The sequence below is a fragment of the Opisthocomus hoazin genome, chromosome 2 (genome assembly GCF_030867145.1).
Source record: "Opisthocomus hoazin isolate bOpiHoa1 chromosome 2, bOpiHoa1.hap1, whole genome shotgun sequence".
Classification (NCBI taxonomy): domain Eukaryota; kingdom Metazoa; phylum Chordata; class Aves; order Opisthocomiformes; family Opisthocomidae; genus Opisthocomus; species Opisthocomus hoazin.
This window is the reverse complement of record NC_134415.1, coordinates 89696457-89722694: the sequence shown is the minus strand read 5'-3', so window position 1 is coordinate 89722694 and position 26238 is coordinate 89696457. Positions and strand designations below refer to the sequence as shown.

The 26238-nt window shown below is 44.2% G+C and overlaps 2 protein-coding genes across 3 annotated transcripts in view; both read right to left on the bottom strand.

Moving 5' to 3' along the window:
* GABRR2 (gamma-aminobutyric acid type A receptor subunit rho2) overlaps positions 1–18674 on the bottom strand; it is a 43319-nt gene extending 24645 nt beyond the window's left edge. Inside the window, exons 1-2 of the mRNA XM_009939000.2 lie at positions 18317–18674; positions 8207–8313 (exon numbers count right to left, since the gene is read on the bottom strand). Coding sequence (XP_009937302.1) covers positions 8207–8313; positions 18317–18504 — 295 coding nt within the window. The 5' untranslated portion in view covers positions 18505–18674. The remainder of the gene's footprint in view (positions 1–8206; positions 8314–18316) is intronic.
* A 1147-nt stretch (positions 18675–19821) lies between these two features.
* The window catches only part of UBE2J1 (ubiquitin conjugating enzyme E2 J1), a 33845-nt gene continuing 27428 nt past the window's right edge, over positions 19822–26238 (bottom strand). For both annotated transcript variants that reach the window (XM_075414375.1, XM_075414376.1), the window contains exon 8: positions 19822–21610. In XM_075414375.1, coding sequence (XP_075270490.1) covers positions 21341–21610 — 270 coding nt within the window. In that variant the 3' untranslated portion in view covers positions 19822–21340. The remainder of the gene's footprint in view (positions 21611–26238) is intronic.

Genomic DNA, 26238 nt, shown 5'->3' with positions numbered 1-26238 from the left:
GTAAAGAAATGCCCTCCTTAAACCACAGAAACAAACCCTGTCTTTCCTTAAAGGGCATCTTGGCTCCAGCACATACCATTGAATTAAATGGCTATTGATCAGTCACAGAAAGATGTTGAGCGACCTTTGGTTTCACTAATCCTTGGAGTCAATTGGGAACTCCAAGCTTCTTAATCCTGTCCCTTTGGAAACTAAACTGTTGAACCACTGGGGCTACGGATGCTTCACTATATTCCCCGTTAAATGCCATGAGGGATGAGCAAACAGAAAAAACCCTCTTTATTGAGAGGGAGCAGAGGATGAGGAAGGTGTGAACGGGAATGGAAAAGAACAGCTGAGATGGTATCTGACACATTGAACAGGTAGACAGAGAACAAGTAACTTAGATTACAGCATTAAATGAAAAAAGCCCTCAGCAACTATCTTTTCCTTGACCTAAACAGTATTTTATCAATATCCACTTTTCTTCAGAGACAGAGGAAATACAGAGGGATGAGCTTGGAGAATTACGAGCAGGATAAGACCCAAACACTGCAACACTGGAGAAATCTCAAAGCTCAGGCTCCTCTCTTGGATGTTCACTGCTGGATGGGAAGCTAAACAGATCCATGTGAAAGCTGTGGATCTGGCTGAGAAGAGGAAGCCATGCTGCTTTGCTCAAAGACTGCAGCCCAGCAAAGCTGTTAGCGCATATTTTAGGTCTCTGAAAAGTGCCAGCCAAAATCATGGAATTATTCAAATTAAACACAAGCTCAAGTATTTATAGATCAAGGTCTGGAGAGAAATGGTGTAACCTTCAACTGAAGCATTTCTTCCAGAAACAGTAAAAATGTTCACATCCATTATCTCCATCACTGTCCAGAGCAATATCTTGCAGAACACAAATCCTAATTCAGCAGGACTGATACTACCAGAAAGCAAACCCTGGACTCCTAAAACACTTCGTAAAAGTCACAGACTTCCACTTACAACACAGAAATGAACCCGCCAGTAAACTATTCCCCTTGCATCTCAGACACAGCACAGTGGCAGCTTCCAAGCAAGCTCGAGACACTCGCACAGTCATGAGCAAATTTGATGATATAAAAACTTTAAGTGGAAAATAGGAGATTTTCCTTTTGAAGGATATATTTATATTTGCATGTGGAGAGAGTATATAAGTGACCTGAAGCACAGCCCGAGGCTGATGGGAGTGCTTCTGCTTTCTCTCTTGTACCAAGCAGCATCCATTAGCCTCACAATTTCTGCACAGGATTTACATGTGACATGATGGAGCACCCTTGCACCTTCTCACAGTAAAGGTACCGCTTTCCGAAACTGCATCAGCAACATCTTATTTCTGTAAATTCCTGCATGTTGGTGCCCCAGTTCAAACTTGGGTATTAAAAAGATACTCAAGAACAAGTCTGTCAAGGTGTTTGTGGCTTTATATGTCTTTATTCCTTTTCCAAGTTCACAACCCGGTGTTCTGAGAATCAGTGGCAAGAGTGCTCACTCGTTTCTCTTCCCCCTTCAGTCAGCTGCTCTATTTTGTGACCTACTCATGAGTGAAAGCCATCACACATTCAACTTAGGTGCTGCATAGAGCAAAGGTGCTGTACAGGATACCTTTAGAGAAGACCCGCTTCGCATCTGCATTCAGTGGTTGTGCAAGGAGAACAGACGGACACAACAAGTCTCCATTTTGGGTGGGTTCTGGCATAGAGAAGACTTTATGGCTTGTTTCACCTTACAAAAATTCCAGTTTGAGTACCAAACTCTGCCCTAGGTTGAATGGGACATCTGGTCTGGGGCTAACCCCTCCAGGGAACCCGGGAGGTTTCCACAAGACCCATTCAGGAATGACTTCAGAAGGTGCCAAACATTAAAACCTGTCACATCCCAGCATGTCTTGGCTTCTAAAACCACCCACTGCAGAGCAGCATGACAGCTGCAAAGGGCGAGTCAGTTCCCAGTCAGAAACAGCTACTGGACACAAACACGGTTTTTATTTTTGAACACTCCAGCAGGCTTTGGAAGATAGGGAAGAGCTTGCTGCCATGAAAATGCCTGGAGTCAGTTCTCCAGTCCAGCTCTGAGACTAAAGCTTTGCAACATCTCTTCAATTTTTCTCTTTGGCAATGATTTCAAAGGCTCATTGTTTTTCTCTGAGACAGTCTCTCTGTCCCCTCATGCATCTTTGAAGGAGTAAGGCAGACTTAGGCCCTGAGATAAAAATATCTACATGGGAAACAAGCAGGTTTGAGACTTCTTTGCTGCCAGATATTTTGTGCACACCCAGAGAGGCTTGCAAACGTCCAGAAGAGATCCCATGTCTGCAAGCTACAAAACAGTCTCTGGTGTTTCTGCATGAATGTGCATGTTTATACATATTTTATTCTTTTTAGTAAATGTATATATGTTTAGGACCTCTTAGGTGTGGGCAGCTTGCAGGCAGCCACCACCAGGATACTCATCAGCTGCCACACGACTGCAGAGAGCTTCGTTCTTCTGCATCTCCCTGACAGCTGGTCGTCGAGGGAGAAGCAAGTTTTATTCCAGCCCTTGATACTAACCCTAAGTGAACTACTCACGCTTCCTTCATCCCATCGTTCCTATATCCTGACAAAAATACTGCCCAGAAAGGGCAGCAAGGACCAGCTGACATTAGGCTATTGGGTTATGAAGAAATATGATAAAAGTACAGCATTAGGCTGTTCCTCAGCAAAGAAGATACAGCTATTTTAAGTATCAACTAAAGCTGCTTATTCACAGGCTCCCTGTAAAATATGAGATGTCATAGATGAAATGCTTTAAATAGATGTTTAAGGAAGGCAGCAAAACAAACATTTACATAAGCTTTAAATTTTAATATTTGTAAATAATACCTGAACATCTGCTAGCTAGAACAAGGTCACTGACATGGAGATAACTCCCTAAGGGTCAAAACAAACGCAGTCTATTTCAGCTTATGGAGGCTATTTTGAACATCAGCAAAGCAAAATCTTTGTCATTACCTCAGTACTCAATAGCCTGTCTCTAATGGGCTGAGAGCAGGGAAGACAACCATGCTTATTGGGCTGTTAATAACCCAACTTACACAACATTTGCTTGCTCACTTGCTCTTTACAAAGATATTTTTTCTTGAAAAACCCTTCACCTTTCTCTGATGTTTTTCTTCCATTTCAGCTCGCATAACCCTAGCCTGGTCTGTCCAGCAGTCACAGGTGTGTTGGCTTGGCAGCTTTCTGACTGTCCCTGCGGACCAGCAAGAGACACTGTGGCCACCACAAAGCAGCTACAGACCCCATCCCCTTTTTATCTTAAAGTTCAATGATGAATTTGTAGGCTGGTCCACCAAAATGTTGAAGGTTAACAGCTGCCCATTATTCCACCAAGTATGGAAACCATCACTTTTACAGTACGAAGTTTCTTTATAATCTAATGTCACTCACAATCTCCTTACGATATTATTTATTGTTTTGGTTTGGCCTGGATAAATGCCAGGTGCCCACCAAAACCACTCTATCACTCCCCTCCTCAACTGGACTGGGGAGAGGAAATATGATGAAAGGCTCGAGGGTTGAGACAAGGACAGGGAGAGATCACTCACCAATTACTGTCACGGACAAAACTGAACTTGCAGAGAAAAGGGAGTTTAATTTACCACCAATCAAATCAGAGTAGGATAATGAGAAATAAAACCAGATCTTAAAACACTTTCCCCCCACCCCTCCCTTCTTCCTGGGCTCAGCTTCACTCCCGTTTCTCTACCTCTGCCCCCCTGAGCAGCGCAGGGGGATGGGGAACAGGCGTTATGGTCAGTGCATCACATGTTGTCTCTGCTGCTCCTTCCTCCTCAGAGGGAGGACTCCTCACACGCTGCACCTGCTCCAGCGTAAAGGTCCCTCCCATGGGAGACAGCCCTGCACAAACTGCTCCAACATGAGTCCTTCCCACAGACTGCAGCTCTTCACAAACCACCCCAGTTGTGGGTCCCTTCCACGGGGTGCAGTCCTTCAGGAACAGGCTGCTCCAGCGTCAGTCCCCCATGAGGTCACAAGTCCTGCCAGCAAACCTGCTCTGGCATGGGCTCCTCTCTCCACAGGGCCACAGGTCCTGGCAGGATTCTGCTCCAGCACAGTTTCCCCACGGGGTCACAGCCTCCCTCAGGCATCCACCTGCTCCGGCGTGGGGTCCCTTCCAGGGGCTGCAGGTGGAGATCTTCTCCACCATGGACCTCTGTGGACTGCAGGGGGACAGCCTGGCTCACCATGGTCTTCATCACGAGCCGCAAGAGAAGGCTCTCTGCTCCGGCATCTCAAGTACCTCCTCCCCCTCCTTCTTCACTGACCTAGGTGTCTGCAGAGTTGTTTCTCTCATCATCTCACTCCTCTCTCTCGACTGCCATTTTCCTGCGAGTTACGTTTTTTTCCCGTTCTTAACTATGTTATCACAGAGGCGCTACCACCGTCACTGATTGGCTTGGCCTTGGGCAGCAGTGGGTCCATCTTAGAGCCATCTAGCACTGGCTTTATCAGACATGGGGGAAGCTTCTCACAGCTTCTCACAGAAGCCACCCCTATAGTCCCCCTGCCACCAAAACCTTGCCACGCAAACCCATAACATTTATGTTCTGCAAAGATGAGTTGCCTTTCCCATCTGCACCGTAACATCAGGGCTAAATGCAGTGCCGTGGGGCTGGTCTCTCCGTTAGACTGTAGTCCCTGAGCCCTCTCAGAGAAGAGAGGGGGTCTTAGTGATACCGGGCAGAAATATTTAAGTCGTAGAAACGCTTAGGTTGTAGTGATATAGGGCAGAAATGCTTAAGTCATAGTGACATTGTTTAATTTAGGCCTGACTACTTTGTATCAACAGTGCATGCCTTACTAACAACCATGCCCTTGAAGAGGAGCTAGCAGGCTGATAAAAGGGGAACTTCCAGCCCAGAAGGTGCCGAAAGCTGGACCATTGCCACAGAAGCGTGAAGTTAACAAAGATCGAGGGTAACTAGGAAAAAGGTAAAGGCGGCCGGGGGAGATGGCGACAACTGACTCATTTCAGAACCAAAAAGACTGCACCCCCCTAAGCGTGTGAGCATGCGTACTGAAGTAAGGAGGGAGTATACCTTTAAGATAAGCGTAAAATGAGATGAACCAATCAGAAAGTAATCAGTAATTTCTATGGTTTTTTAAGAGTATATAGTCATTGTGGCTCTGCTGAGTGGTGTGCTAGGTCTGTGGAATTATCACCTAGCACCCATATCTGTGCAAATATGCAGTAAAGGCAATACCTCTGCTCTGTGTGTATATTGGTGTATCACCCATCAGGTAAATCACCCCACTTTTGGGACAACACTAGGGCAGCACCCAGTTACAGTCACTCACGCCCCACAAGCTCCTCTACTCTGCTTCCGCAGTACAAAAGCCTTTTTATCCTACGCAGGTCAGACCACATCAGACCGACTGGGGTTGTCACAGCAAAAGACTGGCAGGACTCACAGGGCACAGCAGATCACTGTGACTGCCTGACAGCAGAAAAGGTAAGGATAACCTCTTACCAGTCTTTTGGTTTCTTTCCTTTATATTTTTTTCCCACCAGGGTTATCATCTGTCACTGAAAATAAGCTCCATAATTCTGCAGCTGTGCAAGAAGCTGAAGCACCCAAGCTATCCCCACAAGTGTGAATCACGCTTCCCAAGGCTGGAGCCTCAGCAAAGTTGTTGCCGAGTTTTGTTCCTCGTCACACGCAACTTCAGTGCAACCTTCCGAACACTCCACCTTTGCCCTGGGTAGCTCTGCAAGATAGTCAGGTTTTGAGCAAAAATTACACTGTGGTTTTCCTTTACAAAAAATCACCGTCTCACCAAAAGCTGTTAGGATATTTCTCAATTTTATGAATGCTACTCCAAGTTTTTACACTCTAGCAGTACCCTCATGCCTGTGAAGGGAGATAGCACAGGAAAACCAGAAAATAGGGAGATTAAAATGCAGTTGCACTAGCACTGGAAGAGTAACCACACAACTATTTGTGTGTACTTCATGCAAACTGCACAAAGGTGTTCCTCACGGACTGAGTGACACTCATGGTAAAAATCTGGTCTCTTTACAGAAGTACAGTGCAGTGGTAACACTGGCCATCAAAACCTAAACCATCAATCAGCACAACAGAACAAAACCCCTCAGCTTCCCCAGAAAGCACAGGCATCATGTTTCTGACTTACATCCAGCTGGGGGGGATAAAAAAAAAATCACAGCGGCTCCCCGGCTATCTCCAACTGAGTGAAGGGGAGGAGTCCAGATCTCCCTCCACAGAAGCCCTGACATCCCACCATGTCAGCCCCGGGAGCCAGCAGGTCTTTCAGCCAGAGCGGTGACTCCGAGGAGAGATCGGCCCTTCCAGTCTGTCCACACCAGGCATTCAGAAATCTTCAGCCAAACTCCAAAAACTGAGGCTGGCTTCAGAAAAAAATAAACTGAAAACCCAGCACAGCACCCTAACCTTTAATTATTTTGGTTTCTAAGGTTTTTGAGGCATTTGCTTTGAGTCTTTTCTCCGCTACCTAGAAGACCAGGAAGATTCTCTCTCTGACACTGATTTTTGCCCACTGAAGGGAAAGCTTGATCCCTTCCCTTTGTGACCAGCAGAGTTTGTCACTGACTTCACTGGCAGGGAAAACCAGCTACCGTTAAAACAAACTCTATTCAACCTAGAGTCACCAAGACAAATAAGAGTCCTGTAGCTGCACTCTCTCCAAGCTGGCTTGCTCTATTCCTTTGCATTTTAATACGATGAAATATGGCTTGGATGACCACCCTCAGTGAGACTGGTTTAGTGGTGACAGCTGCCTTGTGAGCTGGCAAAAGGCAAGCCTTTGGGATTCTCCCCCTTCCCACTTCTGTGATTTACAAGCTGTGCATGGTCCTCTCCACTCAGTCAGGGGTGGACTAGATGACCTTTTGAAGGTCCCTTCCAACCCAAACCATTCTGTGATTCTGTGACAAAGGACTTCCGTGTGGGGCAAATCATGTGGGATGGCACAAGATCACAAGTATCAATGACAGAGCAGTGTGTCACACAAGCAGTGCGTTTCTCTGACGTGCTCACACCAACCACAGGGAGATTTGCTGATGTTCCACTCAGAGGACAACTTAAGGCAAACTGTTCAACCCTAGGAACAGCAGGTAGGTTTACCACTGATGATCAAGAGTTACCTCCAACCGGCAGGCTGGACTGCAACCTGTTAGTAAACTACAGTGGGCTGGAGGGAACCACACATTTTGGACTCTGGAGTTTGGAGAAATACAAATTGTGAGCCTGAGGACAGCACCATGCTGTCAGATCAGCACATCTGCACTGTGGGGCAGGAAACATTTTCCCAGCCACACCAGGATGGGGCAGGTGAGAGCAGCTCTGTTCTACAGACTGGCTGCACAGCGCAAAGCGCCCGTGTGAGCCACCGGACGGGGAGATGCTGCGCTTCAGCCCAGACAGCCGACTGGTAAAGGATGCGGTATTGGTCATCTAGCGAACGCTGCAGAAAACTCTGTCCTGAGCTCTGGAGGGACTCGGTTATTGATATAATCAGAAGAGGGATTTCTATACTGGTATTCAAGCACATTTTTTATTCAGGTACTCTCTTAGCTCTGCAGTAGCGAGCCTAGAAACACCTGGCAAGCACATTCCTGTAACTGGGTAGAACAGAAGACAGAGTGAAGGTGATGGAGGCCTCCTCTCCTGCTCTTTTGGTTGCTTTAGAGAGTTTGAGACAAGACTTTTTATGGCTAAATATACTCCATTGTCTCCTTGCAAGGATGGGATGTGATCCACCTAACGAGTTCTTTACTTTGCAATTTGATCTCATCAGCTGAAAAGGTCATTGCAACTTCACAGCTACATGTGAACATTAAAACCTGCAGCTTGTTCATCTTCTCAACAGTGAAACACGTACCAGAAGGGTCTGTCCTGAGCCCTGTGGAACAATAGCCAAAGAAAGAGCCAACTTCAGCAGCAGGAGGGACTGTAGGAGCTGTGCAGACTACTACGAAGTGAGGATGAGATCTCTCTGAATTGCCTTGAATATCTCCTGAAACCACCCAAGTTCTTTCCCTTCACACCGGTGCATCTGGCCAGAGGCCTTTTTTTTTTTAATTAGATGATTAATTAGATAATTAAATGATTTTTAATTAGATGAGCATGAAATAAAGAGAACCATTTTATTCTCACCTCCAAAAGCCGGCCGCATGGTGAAGTCGTGGTCATCAACCCTGAGAAGCTGCTCTGTCTTTGCTTTCCAAGTTTTGGTCACATCATGATTCTTCTTATAGATGTGGCTGCAAAAGACAGCAACAACGCTGGTCTGACATCTCTGTTCCCAAGCAGCACCCTGCGGCTGAATTCTGCCGCCCCGATTTCAGAGCCCCGGGAGCAGCAGCCTTGTGGGCGCAGCCCCAGGGAGGGAAGCGGGGTTGCTGCCAGCACCCCGGCACGGCAGCCCCGACGCTGCCTCTCCACAGCGTTAGCTCTGAGCCGGCACCGTCCGCGGGCAGCCCTGCCATCTCAGCCGGCCCAAGATGGACACAGTGCTCTCTCTGGGGAGGCTGGAGGCCGAGGGCACAGCATCTCGCGGAGGAGCTGGGATGCAGCAAAGGTGACAGAGCAAGCGACAGGAGAAGCGGCTGACTCTGCCCCACAGGTCACGCAGCCAGGGCTTGGCTGGGTACCAAGGTGATGTTATCTTGAGAAAGCTCTTTTGGGTGGTGGTCATGCAACGTCATACGCTATTCTGAGGCCATTTATCTGCCCCACGAATACCATCTGAGTACCAGCAGTTTGTGTGGACAGAGGGCTTTGCCTTTTGACTTCTGACAACACCAAACTCACCCATTTCCCTCCATGGCAGCAGGAAAAGAGGGGCTCTGTCTAAAGAAGTCAGCAAGATCTGCAATCCTCCACTTTCCTGAGTATTAAGGGAGGAAAAATTCTAAGTTTTCATTTGAGAGATTATATGATAAGAGTAGAAGAAGAATGACAACAAGTCCCTGAGAAAAGTGCAAGAAAGTCACTCCAATTGCATAAGGGGATAACTGAACAGCAGACAGACAGACACTGCATGCACTTCGGGAAGAAAATCCAGATCAGCATCCCCAACCATTCCCCAGTGGTGCAGCAAGGAGGACTTGGACCGCTAAGGTTCCTCAATCCCTTTACTCTGGGCATAAGATCTGACAAAGTTATAAATATCACTGTAATTAGCTGTTTGTCAGTAATTTGCTAAAAATAATAACAATAAATAGAAAGAACTTTATACCAAAGGGTTCAGAATCATTTGCCTGTGTGGGAAAATATTGCTGACAGTAAAGAACAAAAAAAATTTGAGGGAAAAATACAGGGACTACCCTAATAGATACAAAACCGAGGGTGAATTAGGCTTAAAATCTTGGTCAAAAATTCAGAGCTTACAAAACAATCACCACACTCCTAAGGGTGGCTGTGGCTAGGGATGTGCTTATGGGTCACTAAAATACAAAGCATGATGAGTGTGAGCAAAGGGAGCACAAACCGCAAACCAGAAGAAAAGTTTCCCATCAGAGCACTCAGTTCAGAAAAGGAACGATAAAACCTGAGGGGCGTTGACAGCCGCTGCTAACATCGAGAACCCATTTACTTTAACATGGAGGTTAAAAGAAAGCAACAGATTTAAACCATTTGTATCAAAGGGATGTTTTGAAGGAAAATAAGCCCTCGTGCTCCAGGGCGCACGCTACACAGGAGAATCTGGATCCCCTCACGTCACTTTGGGCTCCTGTTTAAATCGAGGGGTCGGAGCATCTCTCTCCCCGCTGGCTGTAAGGCAGGGCCAGCTGGAGCAAGCGCGCTCCCAGCACGGCTGCGTCAATGGTCGCCTAAAAGCTGGGGGACGAACCCGAGCAGAGCCGTTAATGGGGATGCTTGGAGGCAAAAGTTTAGCTTTTAACCGCCTGCTGCATGGAGGGGGTTGTGTTGCTCTGCAAAGGTCAGGGCTGCTGTCTAAGTGCCCCGCTTCACAATCCGCAGCCCTGCCTCTGCGCCCGAGAAGCTACAAGTGGAGAAGAACCATCCTCCGGTGTCTGTCTCGCTTCAACCATCGGGGAAAGGCCGAAGTACCAGCGAATGTTCAACCAAATCTCTCTGCTCAAAGAGTGGGGGAGGGAATCAAACTGAAAAGCCAATAAAACTTTGGATTGCGTAGTGTATGAGGAAACAACATGGAAAACTCTGACGGTATTACAGTGCCATCTTATAAATCGATGGCAGAGCCTCACTGAAATGCCAGGCTCTGATCAATCAATTGAAAACTTGTCAAACAGCAAATAGCACACGGGAGAGCTGCTAAGAACAATTCTGTGGCTGCAGAGGTATCAGAGGGCTGGCTGGGGACATTGACACTGCCTTAAGGAAGAAAACAGGTTTTCAGGAAGGTCCTGAGCCAGGGGTGGCATTTAATAGCCGGCATTTAATTATCTGTTCATGCCCAGTCCTTCAGGTACATGATGGATGACTCAGAATTTACAGATGTTGAGGTCTGCCATTTAATTTTTAACCAATGTAATCCATTTACAAAGACTTTGTAAAGCGCTTTTTAATGACAGGCAGTCTACACAGCCTTTGAAATGTATAATAACTATTTTTGTTGATTTAATCCAAAAGCAAGACTAAGCTTGTTTGAAAAAACCCCATTCTTTATACCAGTAAGTGACATCAGCTATGCTGGTACCTTCTGATCCTCTCCGGCAGGTATCCCACGCCACCCCCACCACCGTTTGGCATGGGAAGGACTCATCATCCGCAGCAAAGGCGAACGCAGCCGCCAGTGCCTTGGCAGAGCTGCTGGGTGCCCTGACCACTCCTGCCCATCGGGCGCCGTTACCGACCGTCTGACCACCGGTATCTCATAAATCCTCCCTGAGCTACTTGCGGTCTTCAGCACTTCTGATGATAGATTTGTCAGGGTTTCTTTTGGCTTTTTGTCCTCTCTGCAATTCACTGCTATTCATTTTAAGCCACGCATCTCTTTTTTTGCCATGTTTTTCATACATAATTTTATCACTGTTTACACTTCACTCAAGGGGGGTGAGTTTGATAAAGCTGTCTTTTGTGAGGACTTGTGCCTGTTTACAGAGGAGGGAAGGGGACAGGTATCACATCACATTTTTGTAAAGGCTTCTCCATTATTGCCCTAATTTTTTTATATTTTCCTTTCCAGCCACTTATAGTCAGAATTGTTCTCAATTGCATAAAATAGATCCATTCTATATTGCCAAATATATCAAAGAAAATCACATTTTGCTGGCATGAGAAATGACAGATAACAGCTCAGCAGGACTTCAAAACGCAGCGGGTATCTCTGCAGATGTTCAGACCTTCTCAGAGCAAGATAAAGAACTTATAGGATTGGAAACAGTCCTCGTGCTGCAGGGTGTAAGTTAACGGCTAAGAAACGTGATCTCTGGCCAGAGCACGGTGCAGCTGCCGGCTGCCAGGGTGCGGGAGGTTTCTGCACCTCCCTCTGCAGAATGCAGCACTGACTTCGGTCACAACAAGATGGTATCTCACAGCCATGGGACATTGGCTCCTATTATCTCATTTCCTACTGGGATTTGGAAAATATTTCTACAGCGTCAGTGAAAATCTTACCACACTTCAGTACATTCTTTGGGGAAAAAACGCATTAGCTGCAGATGTCATTTACTGTGTGTAGCAGCCACAGCAAGCTGGAGGAGATGCACACTCTGGAAACCTAGCACCAAGCAAGGTACTAAACCTCGCATTTTGCTAACCAGCAAAGCATACGACTGCTGCAAAGATGCCCCAGAAGATAAATGAAAAAGAGAAGGTGCAATGACAGTTTATGACTGCCCTGACAATTAAATCCCTCCTAGATTAGCATTCAAAATTTACTCTCTCCATTGCTCTACGAGTGTATCCCACCTAGATGTGTATCTTTAATATTAATGTACACAGATCACACGGGATCACAAACGACTGAGAACTTTCTGACAACGTGCAAACTTCAAGGTCCTCAGTTTTGGGGCAGTCTCCTTCCCCGGCCTGTCAGGGCCACCAACTCAAGGGCTTCATGGGTCCCAGCTGCCCAGGAGGCCCCGGTAGCTCCTCGGCAAGGCAGGTCTACCCTGGTTTACACAGGTGGCCACACCAGTCCTTACTGTTTCCAGAGCTGCAGGGGAGATGGACTGTGCTGCCCTACCTCTGGATGTAACATGCTCCGCACTGACTCAGCTGTGGGTTTAGGCCTGGAGCAGGAGGGAAGGGAAGGTGACTTTTCTTGCCAGATTTATAGAAAAAATCCTAAATCAGACTCCGGAAAAGGAGAGACACAAACTCGATGGATGTGCACAGTCACAGTGATCGTGCACATCAGGAATATCTCATGCTCACATGCCTAACACACCTTATCATCTATTGCCTGGGACCCTCTGTTTTTGCTTGGTCTTTATAAAGTATATTTTTTAAGCAGAAAAAAAAAAATCTGTTCTATGTTTTGTCATTTTTTTAACTTATTAAAGATGAATGCAGAATACATTCGTTCTTCACAGCAACAAATGGAGCCTTTTTTTACCAAGTGTATCCCAAACCCTGCACTCCTTGCCTCTTCCTACATCCATCCAGCCCGAAGTCAACAACAGTCATGTAAGCAGAGGGTAAAATTCACAAGGATGTTTTATGCAGAGACACTCCCTTGCAAGGCTAAAAAGCCCAAACTTCCCTTTTCACAGTTTCAGGGCAGAACCGTCCAACCTGCCTGGCTGTCCCCATGCCCCCTGCCACTTCAGACATCATCTCGGGCTCATGAAAATAAAAAACAATTACAGATCCTTCTCGCTGTGAAACTGGTGCAATGTGCACCCCCATGTCAGCAGAAGCAAAAGCAAACCCCAATGTTTAACCGCCGAGGTACGGCACTGTGACAACGCTCAACTTCCCAGCATAAAGAGGCTGCTTGGGTAGCGACCACTGCCAAGAGCAAAGGGATGGAGACACGGGGGAGAATGGGCCCGGCCAAGGGAGCCAGAAGCCACCGTTCTGCTGGAGGGGCTGGAGGAGGCATGACTGCTGAAGAGCCGGCGCCAAACGCAGGCAGGCCGGCGAGGATGTAGTGTTGAGGCCCTAAACATCTCACAGCCTACATGGACGACTACACAGGTGCAGCACAGTCGGTGGGGGCCACACTAGCAACCGCAGAGAAGTCATAACTGCCAACATGAACCACAGCTGGAGCACAGAGATCAGGTAAGGCAGGAGGTTTGCTTCTCAGATCTGCTGTTGCCATACGTGTGTGTGCGTGTCTCTCCCTGCCTGTTTGGCCCAGCTGCAATGCTGTAGTGTTGGTGAAAAAAATCTCAGGAGACATCAAACCTTGCACAACTAGACGCTGTGCTATGTCCTGGACTTGAACCCAGGTAGAATCACAGCATGGTAGGGGTTGGAAGGGACCTCTGTGGGTCATGTAGTCCAACCCTCCTGCTGAAGCAGGGTCACCTACAGTAGGCTGTAGAGGACCTTGTCCAGGCAGGTTTTGAATATCTCCAGAGAAGGAGACTCCACCACCTCCCTGGGCAGCCTGTTCCAGTGCTCCGTCACCCTCAAAGGGAAGAAGTTCTTCCTCATATTCAGACGGAACTTCCTGTGCTTCAGTTTGTGCCCATTGCCCCTTGTCCTGTCACCGGGCACCACTGAAAAGAGCTTGGCCCCATCCTCCTGACACCAACTCTTCAGATATTTGTAAGTATACATTAGGTCCCCTCGCAGCCTTCTCTTCTTCAGGCTGAACAAGCCCAGCTCCCTCAGCCTCCCCTTGTAGGAGAGATGTTCCAGTCCCCTCACCATCCTTGTAGCCCTCCGCTGGACTCTCTCCAGTAGCTCCTCATCTTTCTTGAACTGGGGAGCCCAGAACTGGACACAGTACTCCAGATGAGGCCTCACCAGGGCAGTGTAAAGGGGAAGGAGAACCTCCCTCGACCTACTGGCCACACTCCTCCTAATGCACCCCAGGATGCCATTGGCCTTCTTGGCAGCCAGGGCACACTGCTGGCTCATGGTCAACCTGTCGTCCACCAGGACACCCAGGTCCCTCTCCACAGAGCTGCTCTCCAGCAGGTCCAAACACAAAGAAAGGTGAGCAACACACCTGTAAAAATGGGTCATAGAATCATACAAGGGTTTGGATTGGAAGGGACCTTAAAAGATCATCCAGTTCCAACCCCCTGCCATGGGCAGGGACACCTTCCACCAGACCAGGTTGCTCAGAGCTCCATCCAACCTGGCCTTGAACACTGCCAGGGAGGGGGCAGCCATAGCTTCTCTGGGCAACCTGTGCCAGTGCCTCACCACCCCAAGAGTAAAGAAAACATTATCAATATTTTAACCACTGAGCCACTTACAAATACTGAATTTTCTGAGAAACCACCGTAGAGCAGAGTGGATCAGTAGGGGCTGGGAGGTACCACAGGCCAGAAGACGTGTCTGCAGCACCTGGTTGAAAGGTGGCAAAAAAAGCAGCCGCGCCAGGCGACAGAGGGAGCACGCCTGCCAGCAGCAGCTGTTTCAGCAGGGATCAGCAGACTGTTTGCCCCAGCTGACCGCTGTTTGGACAGTCTGTGCACGCTGAGCCTCGTGCTCTGCCCCGAAGGTTGTCTGCTGCTTCTGGGTCCCAACCTAAGGCTGGCATGCAGCACACCCTGAAAACCACATCTCTAATGACGTACTCCAAACCACCAACTGCTTCCAAAAGCCTTGGCAGGAAGTCTTCAGCTAACTGAGGCTCAAAGCCACTTCTGTTTCCGAAGGGCAACGTTTCTGCTGGTTGAAGCACAAGGCTTCGCACAACTGGCAGGATGGAGGAACTGGCAGACTCGGAGCCGGACGGGCAGAGGCCACTGGAAACACGGCGCTCACCGGCACAGTCAAGATGGCAAACATCTCCTGAGTCCTCTCTTCTAGGACAATTAATGCAGAGCAATAAGCATTACCAAAAGCATTATCAGCAATATCTATAGGGCAATAAATATGAACATTAGCACTGTTTTTCAGAGTTCCTCTTTCTCTGTGTGGAAATTCTGTCCAGGTGGACAGTCTAGGAGGACTACCAGCATTCGTCTGTAATTCCTGAGATGAAGCCAACACAGAGATACTGAAAAGTACCCCGCACTGTTTCAAATCCAGTGTTGGACATGCCAACAGCACTTGCTTGGCACTTACAGCAAGGCTGATGCTCCGAGGAAGCTACGAGCACACCCACACATGCACTGTACAGTCCGTACTACACATAGCAAGTCTGACCTGTCCAGGCAGCAGTACACACACAGCTCCCTGCAAAATCCCGGCTAGCAACACGGCAGCACAGACCGTGGCCCACCCGACACACACACCTGCACCTTTCCGCACTTCCACCTTCTCCTTCGGCACCAAAGTCTTTACCTCCTCTCTGGAAATTTATTATCTGGTGCATAGCGAATTCTGGGGCCAACCTCCCCTGCCCAGCAGTCACCCAGATGACACTGACAGGTTTTACTTTGCAGTTCGTGTATCACTTGATTTCTCTAAAACAGAACGAACTGCAAAATTTTTTAACCAACAGATCTTCTGCTAGTTATGAGCCCTCGGTTTCATGCACCATTCGCCAGCTTCTACATCAGCGACAAGGTTCCCACCATCTTACAAATAGGTGTCACCAAACCCCTTCACCCATTTTTGAGACAAGAGACAGGGACCGCACCCCTGGAAAGCGTAAAAAACCTACCACAAAAGCACAAAGCCAGGAGCTGCTTACTCAAACGAGCACACACCAATCTCCTGCATGAAGCCCGGTCTCTCCAGAGCACAATGCGCAGCTGCTCCAGGCCCCAGTGACGGCAATGCCGCGCTGAGCCAGTTTAAGTCACACCTCTGTTTCGTGGAGCAGCTGCATTCCCAGTGAGGAGCAAGAGAAAATGAGACTCTACACAGCTTCTAATCAAGTGTTACCCTTTCAGCATGTGGAGTGTGAGGTACCACTCACAGAAAAAGCGTTACAGTTCAGTATTAATGTAAACAAGGGGAGTAATGAAGGATGCGCTGGCAACCCTTAACCGGGCATTTCTTGGAGTCCGTAACTCCACAGCCCTAACCTGCCCTTAGCATTCTCCCTCCCCACGAAGGCACAGGCTCATCGTCTCCACGCACGCGTGGCAGGCGGCCATCGCGACCCCACGCCCGCAGAGCTCCGTGGGTGGGAACCTCTACGCAACACTCGGCAACGAACTACAGAACTGAAGGTGCTCTGCGCTCGCACAACCCAAGCTGCCTTCTGGAAATCAATACAAGGATCTTTAGGTCAAGTTGATGTGTCACCTCAAAGGACACAATCAAATGTAGATTCCCAAACACAGGGAAAATCCTCTCCTGGCTAATACTTCTACTGTAAAACACATTTACTGCATTTCTTATGGTAAGTCAGCAAGGGAAATACTCAGCAGAAAATGTGCTGCAGTTATTCAAAAGGACACTGTTTTCATTTCTCTTGTGTCATTAGAAAACCAGCATAGGAACTGGTTTTAATTTCCTTTTTACTAGAAGAGCCCACTACTCATTGCTGGTTTAGACACAACTGTATTTTTAATATGTAACTGGAAATTTAAGATATCAGTGTCATTGCATCGTTCACTCTTTTTTCGCAATATTGCAGAATTCTCTGTATTCAAAATGTCATTCACATTCAATAGCCCCTAATACTTACTTTTATACACATTTAAAGAAGTACATTGTTTGCACAGAAGATGTAAACATATATATATAAAAGACATACAGTTCCTCAGGTTTGACCTGGCTGGAAAACTGTTCGTTAAAATCATTATTTCACAGGAAACTAAATAGTATCAGTCATTCTTCACAGTAAATTCATCTATATAAATAACTTTAGCAGTGTTTTGATTTCCACTCTATCACAACCTCACAAAAACAAGGGCACTGTAGAAATTGTAAATTATTTTTGCTATGTTTACACAAAGTACAAAATATTCAGACAACTGCTTAACCCAGAGAATGGCACCACTTTTGGATAAAGTCACATTTAAAATTAAGATTCATACTAATTTATTACTTCAAAGTAGATGATCTCTACTACACGTCCATGGTTTGCAGGAAAATGCTACCGTTGAATCCACTGTATTTCCCAGAACATAGACTTGGAAAAATATTCAGAGTGAAGTGAAAGACCTCACTCAATAATGGAGATTCTGTGGAAATCGGTGGCAAAACTTCAGCTGGCTTTAGGATTTCAGGCTCTAGCTGTTTCAGCTTTACAACATCTCTGTCACTAAAAGCATATGCTACTGTATTTTTCAATAAGTAGTATAAATCTGAGAGCATATTAGGTATTCTTTGCTGTCAATTACATCACAACTTTTCTTTGTAAAACGTTCAAGTAACGATGCTCCTTATAAAAGCTTTGACCGAGAAACCCAACAAAATAAACAAAAAGATGAAGGTTTACAGCCGTAGCGAAGCCATTTAGTAAGGTGGATTAACCCAATTTTATTTTTGAGCCCTTCAAACAACAAACAATCTTGTAAGATATAATTGCCACTGGATGACATAACTGCAAAAAAGGATAACATACTTTGGACTGTCTGGCAGGTTTGGAAGATTATCTTTTCCCATGTAAACCTCCGGTCAAATCTCAGCAACAGTAAATCTAATAAACTTTACTAAGACCTTTAACTCTTTCTTGTGCCTTTGCTTGACTTTACAGGTTTTTGTAAATTTTCCATGTATTTCTTCAAAATACATTTTTGATTTTACAATCCCTGGGTAACTTCCTGGGATTTATATGTTATTAATTAATACCACCCGTACTAACCAACACCCCCGCCTCAGACTGTTAGAAAACAACACGCAAATCCATGCGACTATAACTAGCAAAGACACCCCAGCAAGCAGGATGAATAACCTGCTCTTGAAACAGTGCTGGAACAACACGCAGATTTGAACACCTCTGCTAATCGCAACTTCTCTGAATCCTCTCCGTGAGCCACACATGGGGCTAAGAATATTTTTAGCAAGCTGAAGCGGTCAACTTCTCTGCAAAACCTGCCTCACTGAGAGTCAATTATCATTAAATGTGTCCATTTACAGTTAAAACTGAATATAGTATCTGACACTATTCAAAAAACGTTATCTATAAAGCTGTTTGCACATACAACACACACAAAGCCAATGACAGAGCAGATTTTTATGCCTCCGTAGCAATGCATTTATACACTACAGGAAGAGAAACATACGTGTTTTAGTAACCCTTACCTCGCCCTCTGCACCTCCAGCTGGCTCGTCCACCTCCTCCTCCTGTGTTTTCGGCTTTCCACAAGAAGAACTAAGCAAAAGATCAATAAAAGGAGTTTTGCAAAATAAAGCATCTTGCTGGAAAGCGGAGTGGGGCACTCTGCACTCCAGTAACCTCCTGCAGCACAGGTCCCGCCGGGTTTGAACATTGAATCGACTCTAATTCCAGCGGCGTGCGCCCGTCGGAGATGGGCGGCAGGAACGCCGCTTTCCCGACGTGATGCTTTCGACAGGCTTTCAGGGGCTCCTCACCCAATGCTTCTCCCTCACCAGCGCTTAACGATTGGCGATTACTGGTGAAGTTTGCCTCACCAAACATCTCCACTGGGTCCTAAAGGATATTTACTAAAGCCATTATATAAAAACCCACAATTCTGCACGCCGGCTTTTTGCTCAATCCCCTAATCTCAGGGCAATGCTATCTTCCTGTCAGACCGTGTAAAACCGGGCTGTCCCTTTTCATTAGGCTTCCCAGATTTTCTGTTCCTTCGCATGGCATTTTTATCAGCTGGGAAGTGCCTGTGCCATGTTTCAGACATGCATATCGCTATAAAATGTATGTATTTTGATGGTCGTATAGCAGTTGAAATTTTGTTTTCTGATTTAGTCTGGCTCCTTACGCTGCTGAAGATAAAAGATGAGCTATTTGCTCTGAAAATGGTGACTTTATTTACTGTTAACTTACAACAGAAAACACAGTAACCCCCAAAGTACCTATACAAGCAATCAACTCTACATAAATAAAGTTGCCATTAATATTTATTTTTTCAAATAGGTATCTGCACCACCAGGCATTTTATTAAAAAAGGGACTGAAATAAAAAATGAAAGGCTAAAAGCAGCTATTTCTTTAACCAGAAGGAAGAGGCTGTTTTCAGAAACCACTCGAAGCTTATTTTCTCGTAGCCCATTCAAAGGGCAACGCAGACGGCCTCTCTGCAGAAGGCTCAGCTGACAGCCAGCGTGTGGTACAGGCACGAGAGCAAAAGTTTGCTTGGCACAGCAGGGAGGTTCCAGGAAAAGAAAAGCACTTTTAGAGCGAAGCTTCCAAAGGAGCAAGCAGCTCAAAAACCAGCAAAACTGTCTTTCGAGTCAGACCTCTTGCGGAACTCTCTCCTGTGAGCCCAGGTGTGAAATACTTGAATCGGACAGGTATTCAAGCAACGTACCAACCAGCAAACGCAGTACTTCTGTGTTAGAGACTACAGGATCTGGAGAGGGTTTTTTCGGTTTTGGTGTGGATTTTTTTGGGTTTTGTGTTGGTTGTTTTTTAATTTCCAATGAAATAAATATACAAATTACGTAAAAACACACCAATTAATAAATGGACAGTAAACTGTTCTGCAGCCGAGTAAGTAATGGCTGAACAAACTACCTACTTTTGTCTGAACTTCTTAAGAAAACTATTTTTTTATATTTGCTCCACTGTACCCGCAAACAAGATTATCAACAATCCACAAGAAGTGCTAAAAGAGAACTCGGTTTTTCAGGTTTTTTTAATTTCCACATCCCCCTTAAACACACAATGGGCTTTCTTTACTTTACAAATAGTTATAGCTACTTAGTGTTTCAAAACACTAATACATACAATATGTAACAAAATTTAGGAAAGCTGTAGGTAGACTGATAAATACTTGCTGAGAAGCAAGACGAGAATCTCACTTCAGTCAGTGCTATCATGTTTGACAGCAACGAAATGAAAGTTAGCAGGATTTCACTGTCTTTGAAATCACGCTAGAATACATCTAAATCCAAACAATATTACAACAGGAAAATTATCCCACTGATTGCTTTCTTCCATTTCACTGCTTAAACATTCACCAGTAAAATCTCTCAAAACTATAACAATTGTAGGCCTATTGCTTGTGTCTGTGATTTCACAGCACTCATGAACACTACCAATTCTTTATTTTTTTTAATAAACTAATAATGCAGAAAGCCTCTAGGTCCAATATTGATTTTAGGTTTAAAAAAAAAAAAAAGAAACAAAAAACCTAACCAAACAAAAGGCCATGTGATACTTTAAACATAAAGACTGACTTGAAACTCTTTATTACTACCAAGGTTTTAATAAATACTTCTCTTAAACATGTTCATATATATGATAGTTTAAGTAGAATAAGGTTTAAATTTTCTTTAGTAAATAAAACCACATATGAAACATTCAGTTTAACACATAATGTATATTTCTGGTATAATTAAAAGACAATAGCTCTGGGTAAATAATTATATTACATATTTATAACTATTGCAAGAATAGACATGTTTTATATCATCAAATCTTATATCTTCAAATTTAAAAAAAAACAAGATATACAATTGAGAGTATTAGAAGAGGACATTAAAATCTTGCAAAACATTATCCAATCTTTCTTCGAAAAGAAAAAAATCAAAATAATGCAAAATAATGCAAGTAGTTTTCTGGCCCCTTCTTTCCTCCACTACTCCCTTCCCCCTTTGACACAGATAAAGCAGCATCACAACCAATTCATATGTGTTCCCCCTCTAGAAATGTGCCATGGTAAATAACAGTGGTTACAAAACCGTATCCCCCCCTAAATTAAAGAGTTCACTGGACACAAACACACAGCAGTGTTTCATTTTATAATCCCTTCTCCAACGTCAAACCTTATACTACCTTAGATGGGAAGATTAATTGCATTTACATTCCATAAAAAGTGAATCAACCACTTTAAATTGCGTTTTTCCAGTTGATAAATTACTCATATTGACTCCCCTCCCACATGCCTTAATGTTACTACTCCACTGCACTGTTTCTCCAAGCATCTAGTGGGCACTCAGTTAACACTTGTCATCAAATATCCGACTTTGCTTTTCTTACAAGCAATGTATCTGTACGTACATTAACATTCATAAGGACTTAAGCGTAAATACAAAAGGTAATCTTTGTAAACAGTTCTCATGTCATACCCAGCACAGAACGTTCAATGAAGCATTCAAGTCACTGCTGTTAAGACAAACAACCTTACAACTCAAATATATACTCGTTAGCCAAACATATTCTACGAAATATAAGAGCTGCCAATGCAAAAGTCAGAAGAACAATCAGAACAGTGGATCCAGTGTGGTTCATGTTGACTCTTGGTTGCTGTACACGATTAAAGTCAGTTGAAGACGGAGCCCGTCTCTGACTCTGCTGCTGGGCACGGCGCTGCCGAGGACTCATCGACCTGTTAGTGGACACAGCCAGAGTGTGCTCTTGACTGGCTTCTGCACTGCTGTTCTGAGTTTCAGACTAAAAAGGAAACATGAAGACTTGTGAGGTAAGACAATGCGTAAGATTAGCAAGGAATAAAATCATGAGGACTCAAATGTACTTTTCAGACAATTGCTAATACCTGAAAGCCTGACAATACATGTCACTAGTAATTATGAGATTGTTATAGCCATCATTTTCGTCCCTAAGCTATCTTGAGAAGTCTATTTCAAGCCGCAAATCAGCAGTTATAAGGACAAGAAAAGTCTGAAGAAAGTCTGTCAGATAATATTTGAATTCTAGATTGGTTCCAAATCAAGAGGTTTCAAATATCTTTGTCTAGGATTTGCTTAACTCTTTGCAGCTCAAGAAATCTTTAATAATCTTCCAGATAGTTAAGTCTCTGAGGATTTGTAATGTCACCTATACTGAAGGGGAAATGAGTTGGGGAGTGCAAGAAAAGAAGGAGAGAAGTCAAGGGAACTGTAATTAAGCAAGGCTGTGCTGCTCCCTGTGGACAGCTGAGTCCAAAAGTCTGTCCTCATCATCACCAACGATGCTGGTGAAAAACAAAAATCCTGAACACAAAACACCTAAGTGATTGCAGCAGGAATTATTAAGCATTGCACTTATGCATGCACATACCTATTGCCCTCTACTGGTCAAGCACCGGTCTACCATTCTATGCTGTAAAAAAATAAACATTGACAACCGATGTTCAGGTCAGGAGAGTATTACGCAAAATAAAATAATTTTTCAGTCTGCAAGACTGAAACTATGGGTTCTGATACTCCACAGGCCTAATCCTGCTTGCATCACTAAAAGGTTCAAACTTCTGACGTTTTAATACTAAAAATAGTGATGCAGCCCAGCTGCTGGAAATAAACATTACAACAAGGTTAAAATTTAAAGTGTTTAAAAAAAAAAGTAATTCTCACAAAAAGTTCATTTTTTGAAGTCTTCTTTTCACTTCTCGGAACAGTGCGCAGGTATTGCTGCTTAAAGCACCCCACAGCTCTGTCTCCAGAGTTAGGTTCCCCCTGGTCCCGTCAAAAGACTGATTATCATTACAGCAGCTAAAACTACAATTCTGGACATTTTACATTTGCTTCCAAGCAAAAGCTTTTTAATGGACACAATATCCATAACCCTAAGCACTGCTATGGCCAGCTGCTGTATCCACAAAAGAGATCCTTTCTGCATGGCCAGACAGGGAATGTCCTCAACTGGGTATCAGGTTTGATGATCCACAAGACAGTAAGCAGTACTTGGTTCCATGACCCTTTGAACACGTACTCTGCACGTGGGAGAAGAATCTCCAAATTTTCACGCAGTCAGCAATACGACCAGCCCAGGGCAGAGACCTTCCTTTCCTACCTCCTCCTCAATGGTATTTCCCACTGTTTTATTATCAGCAAGGCAGTACTGATGTAATTACTCACCACATTTGACAACCTGTCTGTTTACACAGGTTTCTTGCCTAAGCAAGCAAGTAGCTTGGGTAGCTTCAAAGAAAAATGTTTTTAAAAGGTTTATGTTATCAGCAGAGACAGCCAAGAACACCACCAGCAGCTTGCCACGATTTCCACCACACTGCAGAAGAAAGTCAGTCTGCTTCATACTGAGCCCACTTGAAAGCTGCTCATGCCAAGGAAAATAAAGACTTTGGGATGCTGAGCCTTTGAAAACAAAGTTCCTAGATTCATCTACATTCCCCTCTTTCAGAAAGGGAGAGGGAGAGAAGCGAACTCAGGAAGCAAGAACTGCAAATTCAGCAGGTAAAGTGTTATTCTTCTTCAAGTAGCTTTTAAAAAAGGAATAAAAAAAAGTCTAGAAATATTCCTGATCCTTCATATTTACTAATCAAAGTAACCAGCACTGGCTGCCAGACACCTGGGTTTCTTTCCAACACTGCAAATTTTTAAAAACAAAACAGAAAGACCCTGTTCTGAATGAGACAAGGTGCCATACACTGACTTGAACGGAGCTGTAATTCAAGAGAAACCTCACTGATAATTGCAAAGCTTTAAACTTTTTTTTTTTAAGGAAATTCTATAGATGCATCAGAGCAGCAGAAGACCGAGTGCTTTACCCAAAGCTGAGCTAATTCACTGCTTTGGGATTCCCAACATAATCAATGACCAAGTATTTGCAGACATGCAGAAGCCAGCTAGGTAAGAAACGAGTGATCATTAACCGATATAAATTTGGGACCAGTGTATCTTAAATAATACATAAATCTAGATAAAGATTTTTTTGTTTCAAGACAATAATTTATTTAAAATTTATTTTAGAATTTATTAAGAATCCAAAAAATGGCAGATGGACTGTATTATAAATTTTAAAAAATCATAAACTTCTTGTCTTCACTTACGGCAAGTTTTTAAATTCTTCTTTGGTAAAAATGTGAAGATTTTTAGACTTACACAACACCTCATATGACACAATTTCCATCCAATTTTAACTCATTTTCTGCCAAACCATACTGAAAATGCCAGGGACGACTATTTAATAGACTAAAAATAAAAATATTTAATAAAAGCTACATTGTAGCAGCCACCTTTAGCATCTGATCTTTACAGTCATTGAATATGCACTTCATGTGTCATGTTATCTCTGCAGCTTCTGAAATTATTAAGATTGTTAGAAAACTTTGCTCCAAGGACATGTGAGTTTGATACATAAGGCTAGTTTTGTAAAAGGTACATATATTAGAATTAACAAAAAGTTCTGTCATACAGCAAAATGCAAGTAAGGAAATCTACACTATGTTCAGTCTACTGAAGAATGGTAGCATTCATTGTATCACTTCAGTCTCCAGGCTGTTATTTTACATTTTTTTATGCAAATCCTGGAAGTATTAAATAATGATCTTGGAAGGGATGTTTTAAAAGTATAGCAAACTCTAGGAATGTAAAACTTTATCAATCCTCTGAGTTACTGAAACCTCTTTCAGTTATACTCATGATCTCAGTGAGATACAGAAATAGCAAGATAGAAGGAAAGGTGAAATATTTGTTTATCCTACTGAAGAACAGCTAAAGTTTGACACAGCATGGCCTAAAGGCTAGTAAGAAATATGTCTTATTCTTTAATGAACTGAAGTTGGGCCAAGTACTCCTGATTGCTAAGACATTTAAAATTGTTGCTGTAGTATTGCAAAACTTAAGACACAGCTTAGCAATAAAAGGAAACACTTCTTAACAATATATCATTCAGAACGTGATTAAAAATAAGGGCTTCTATAAATCTCATATATCAGAACATAGCCTCATTTTCTCACAGAAACCTCCCTCTTCAGTTCAAGATTAGCTGACTTCAGTTACACTCTCTATTTCATCACACCTCATTACAACGCTTCATCTGGCCAGTATATTATTGCAGGACATTACTATAATATATCATTTAATAACAGGTGTACTGAGGTTTAACATACTCCCAGGTTATCAGAAAAAAGTCTAATCACAGTTTTTAGCTTGTCGCTTTGATGCTTGATAAGAATTATAATTCTATTCACCAACTATAAGCAAAGTGGGACATTGTTCCAGATCAATACACTAGACGTAGGTTGCTACAGGCATGGTAGGAGTTCAGGCTCCCATAACAGTCCACATGGATTTAGTCAGTGCAGTCAGGGGGACAGACAGAGCAATGCAGCCTACCAGCCTCTGCTGCTCAGCAAGCTGCAATGCTCTCTAGTTCCCACTAACTAGTTCCCATGGACTGTGATGAGAGCTTTGGTACCTGTATTTAGGTGACCACTGGGATAGTAGATGACTTAATATGGACCAGGGTCCAACCTGAGTATCTACAACATACTAATTCAAAAACATTCTTTTGCTCAGATGTGGAAGAATCTCATTTTCTTAATGCTAATGGCAATTACTTCTATCAAGCCAACTTCCAGCAGTGCCGTGCTTGCAGTGCGAATACTCAGACAGGAGTCACATACCATTACTATGCCCTGAGTAGATACCAACAGCTGCTACAAATTTAAAAAAAAAAGTATATATATAGACAGAAGTAGCCTAGTCAGAGGTGTTTTGTAAGTCCACTCTGCACTGGCTTCAGACTCCTCACAAGTACTATGCTGCATTACACTTTAGGTAGTCTGTTGTTCTACCCCTAATAATGCTTAAAGCCTGTTCTTTGCAGCTCTGTATCCTTTTACCCAAGCTGCTGTGACAGCATTTTCCAGAGTCTCCATGGCAGTGCATTTTGTGGTTCTCATGCTGCCCACGCCTTGCACATGCAAACCTTGACAATATTGTTACGACAAATTCTCCTGGGAAGCAACTATCACTGGTCTAAGAATCATCCCCCTCACCTCCTTTTTCTTCCCTCAAAGATAAGGCATTTAAATGCCTGATAAATATTCTCTAATAATACAGATGCACATAATTCTAACAGCTAGTGTGCAACTTGCACTAGTGTTTCACACTTCAGCCATTGCTAACAAGGCTATGAATGGGAACAACCAACAAGCAGGTCTTGATGAAAAACATGGCAAAAAGTCATCTTCACCATCACCTGCTGTGCTGGAGGATGGGCCATCACGGATCCACAGAACGATCATCCATGCTGCGCTGGAGAGACCACCTCTATCACTCTGTCTGTTTTTTAACCAGCAGGGACTCAGGAAATACATATTCAACATTGCACTGGGA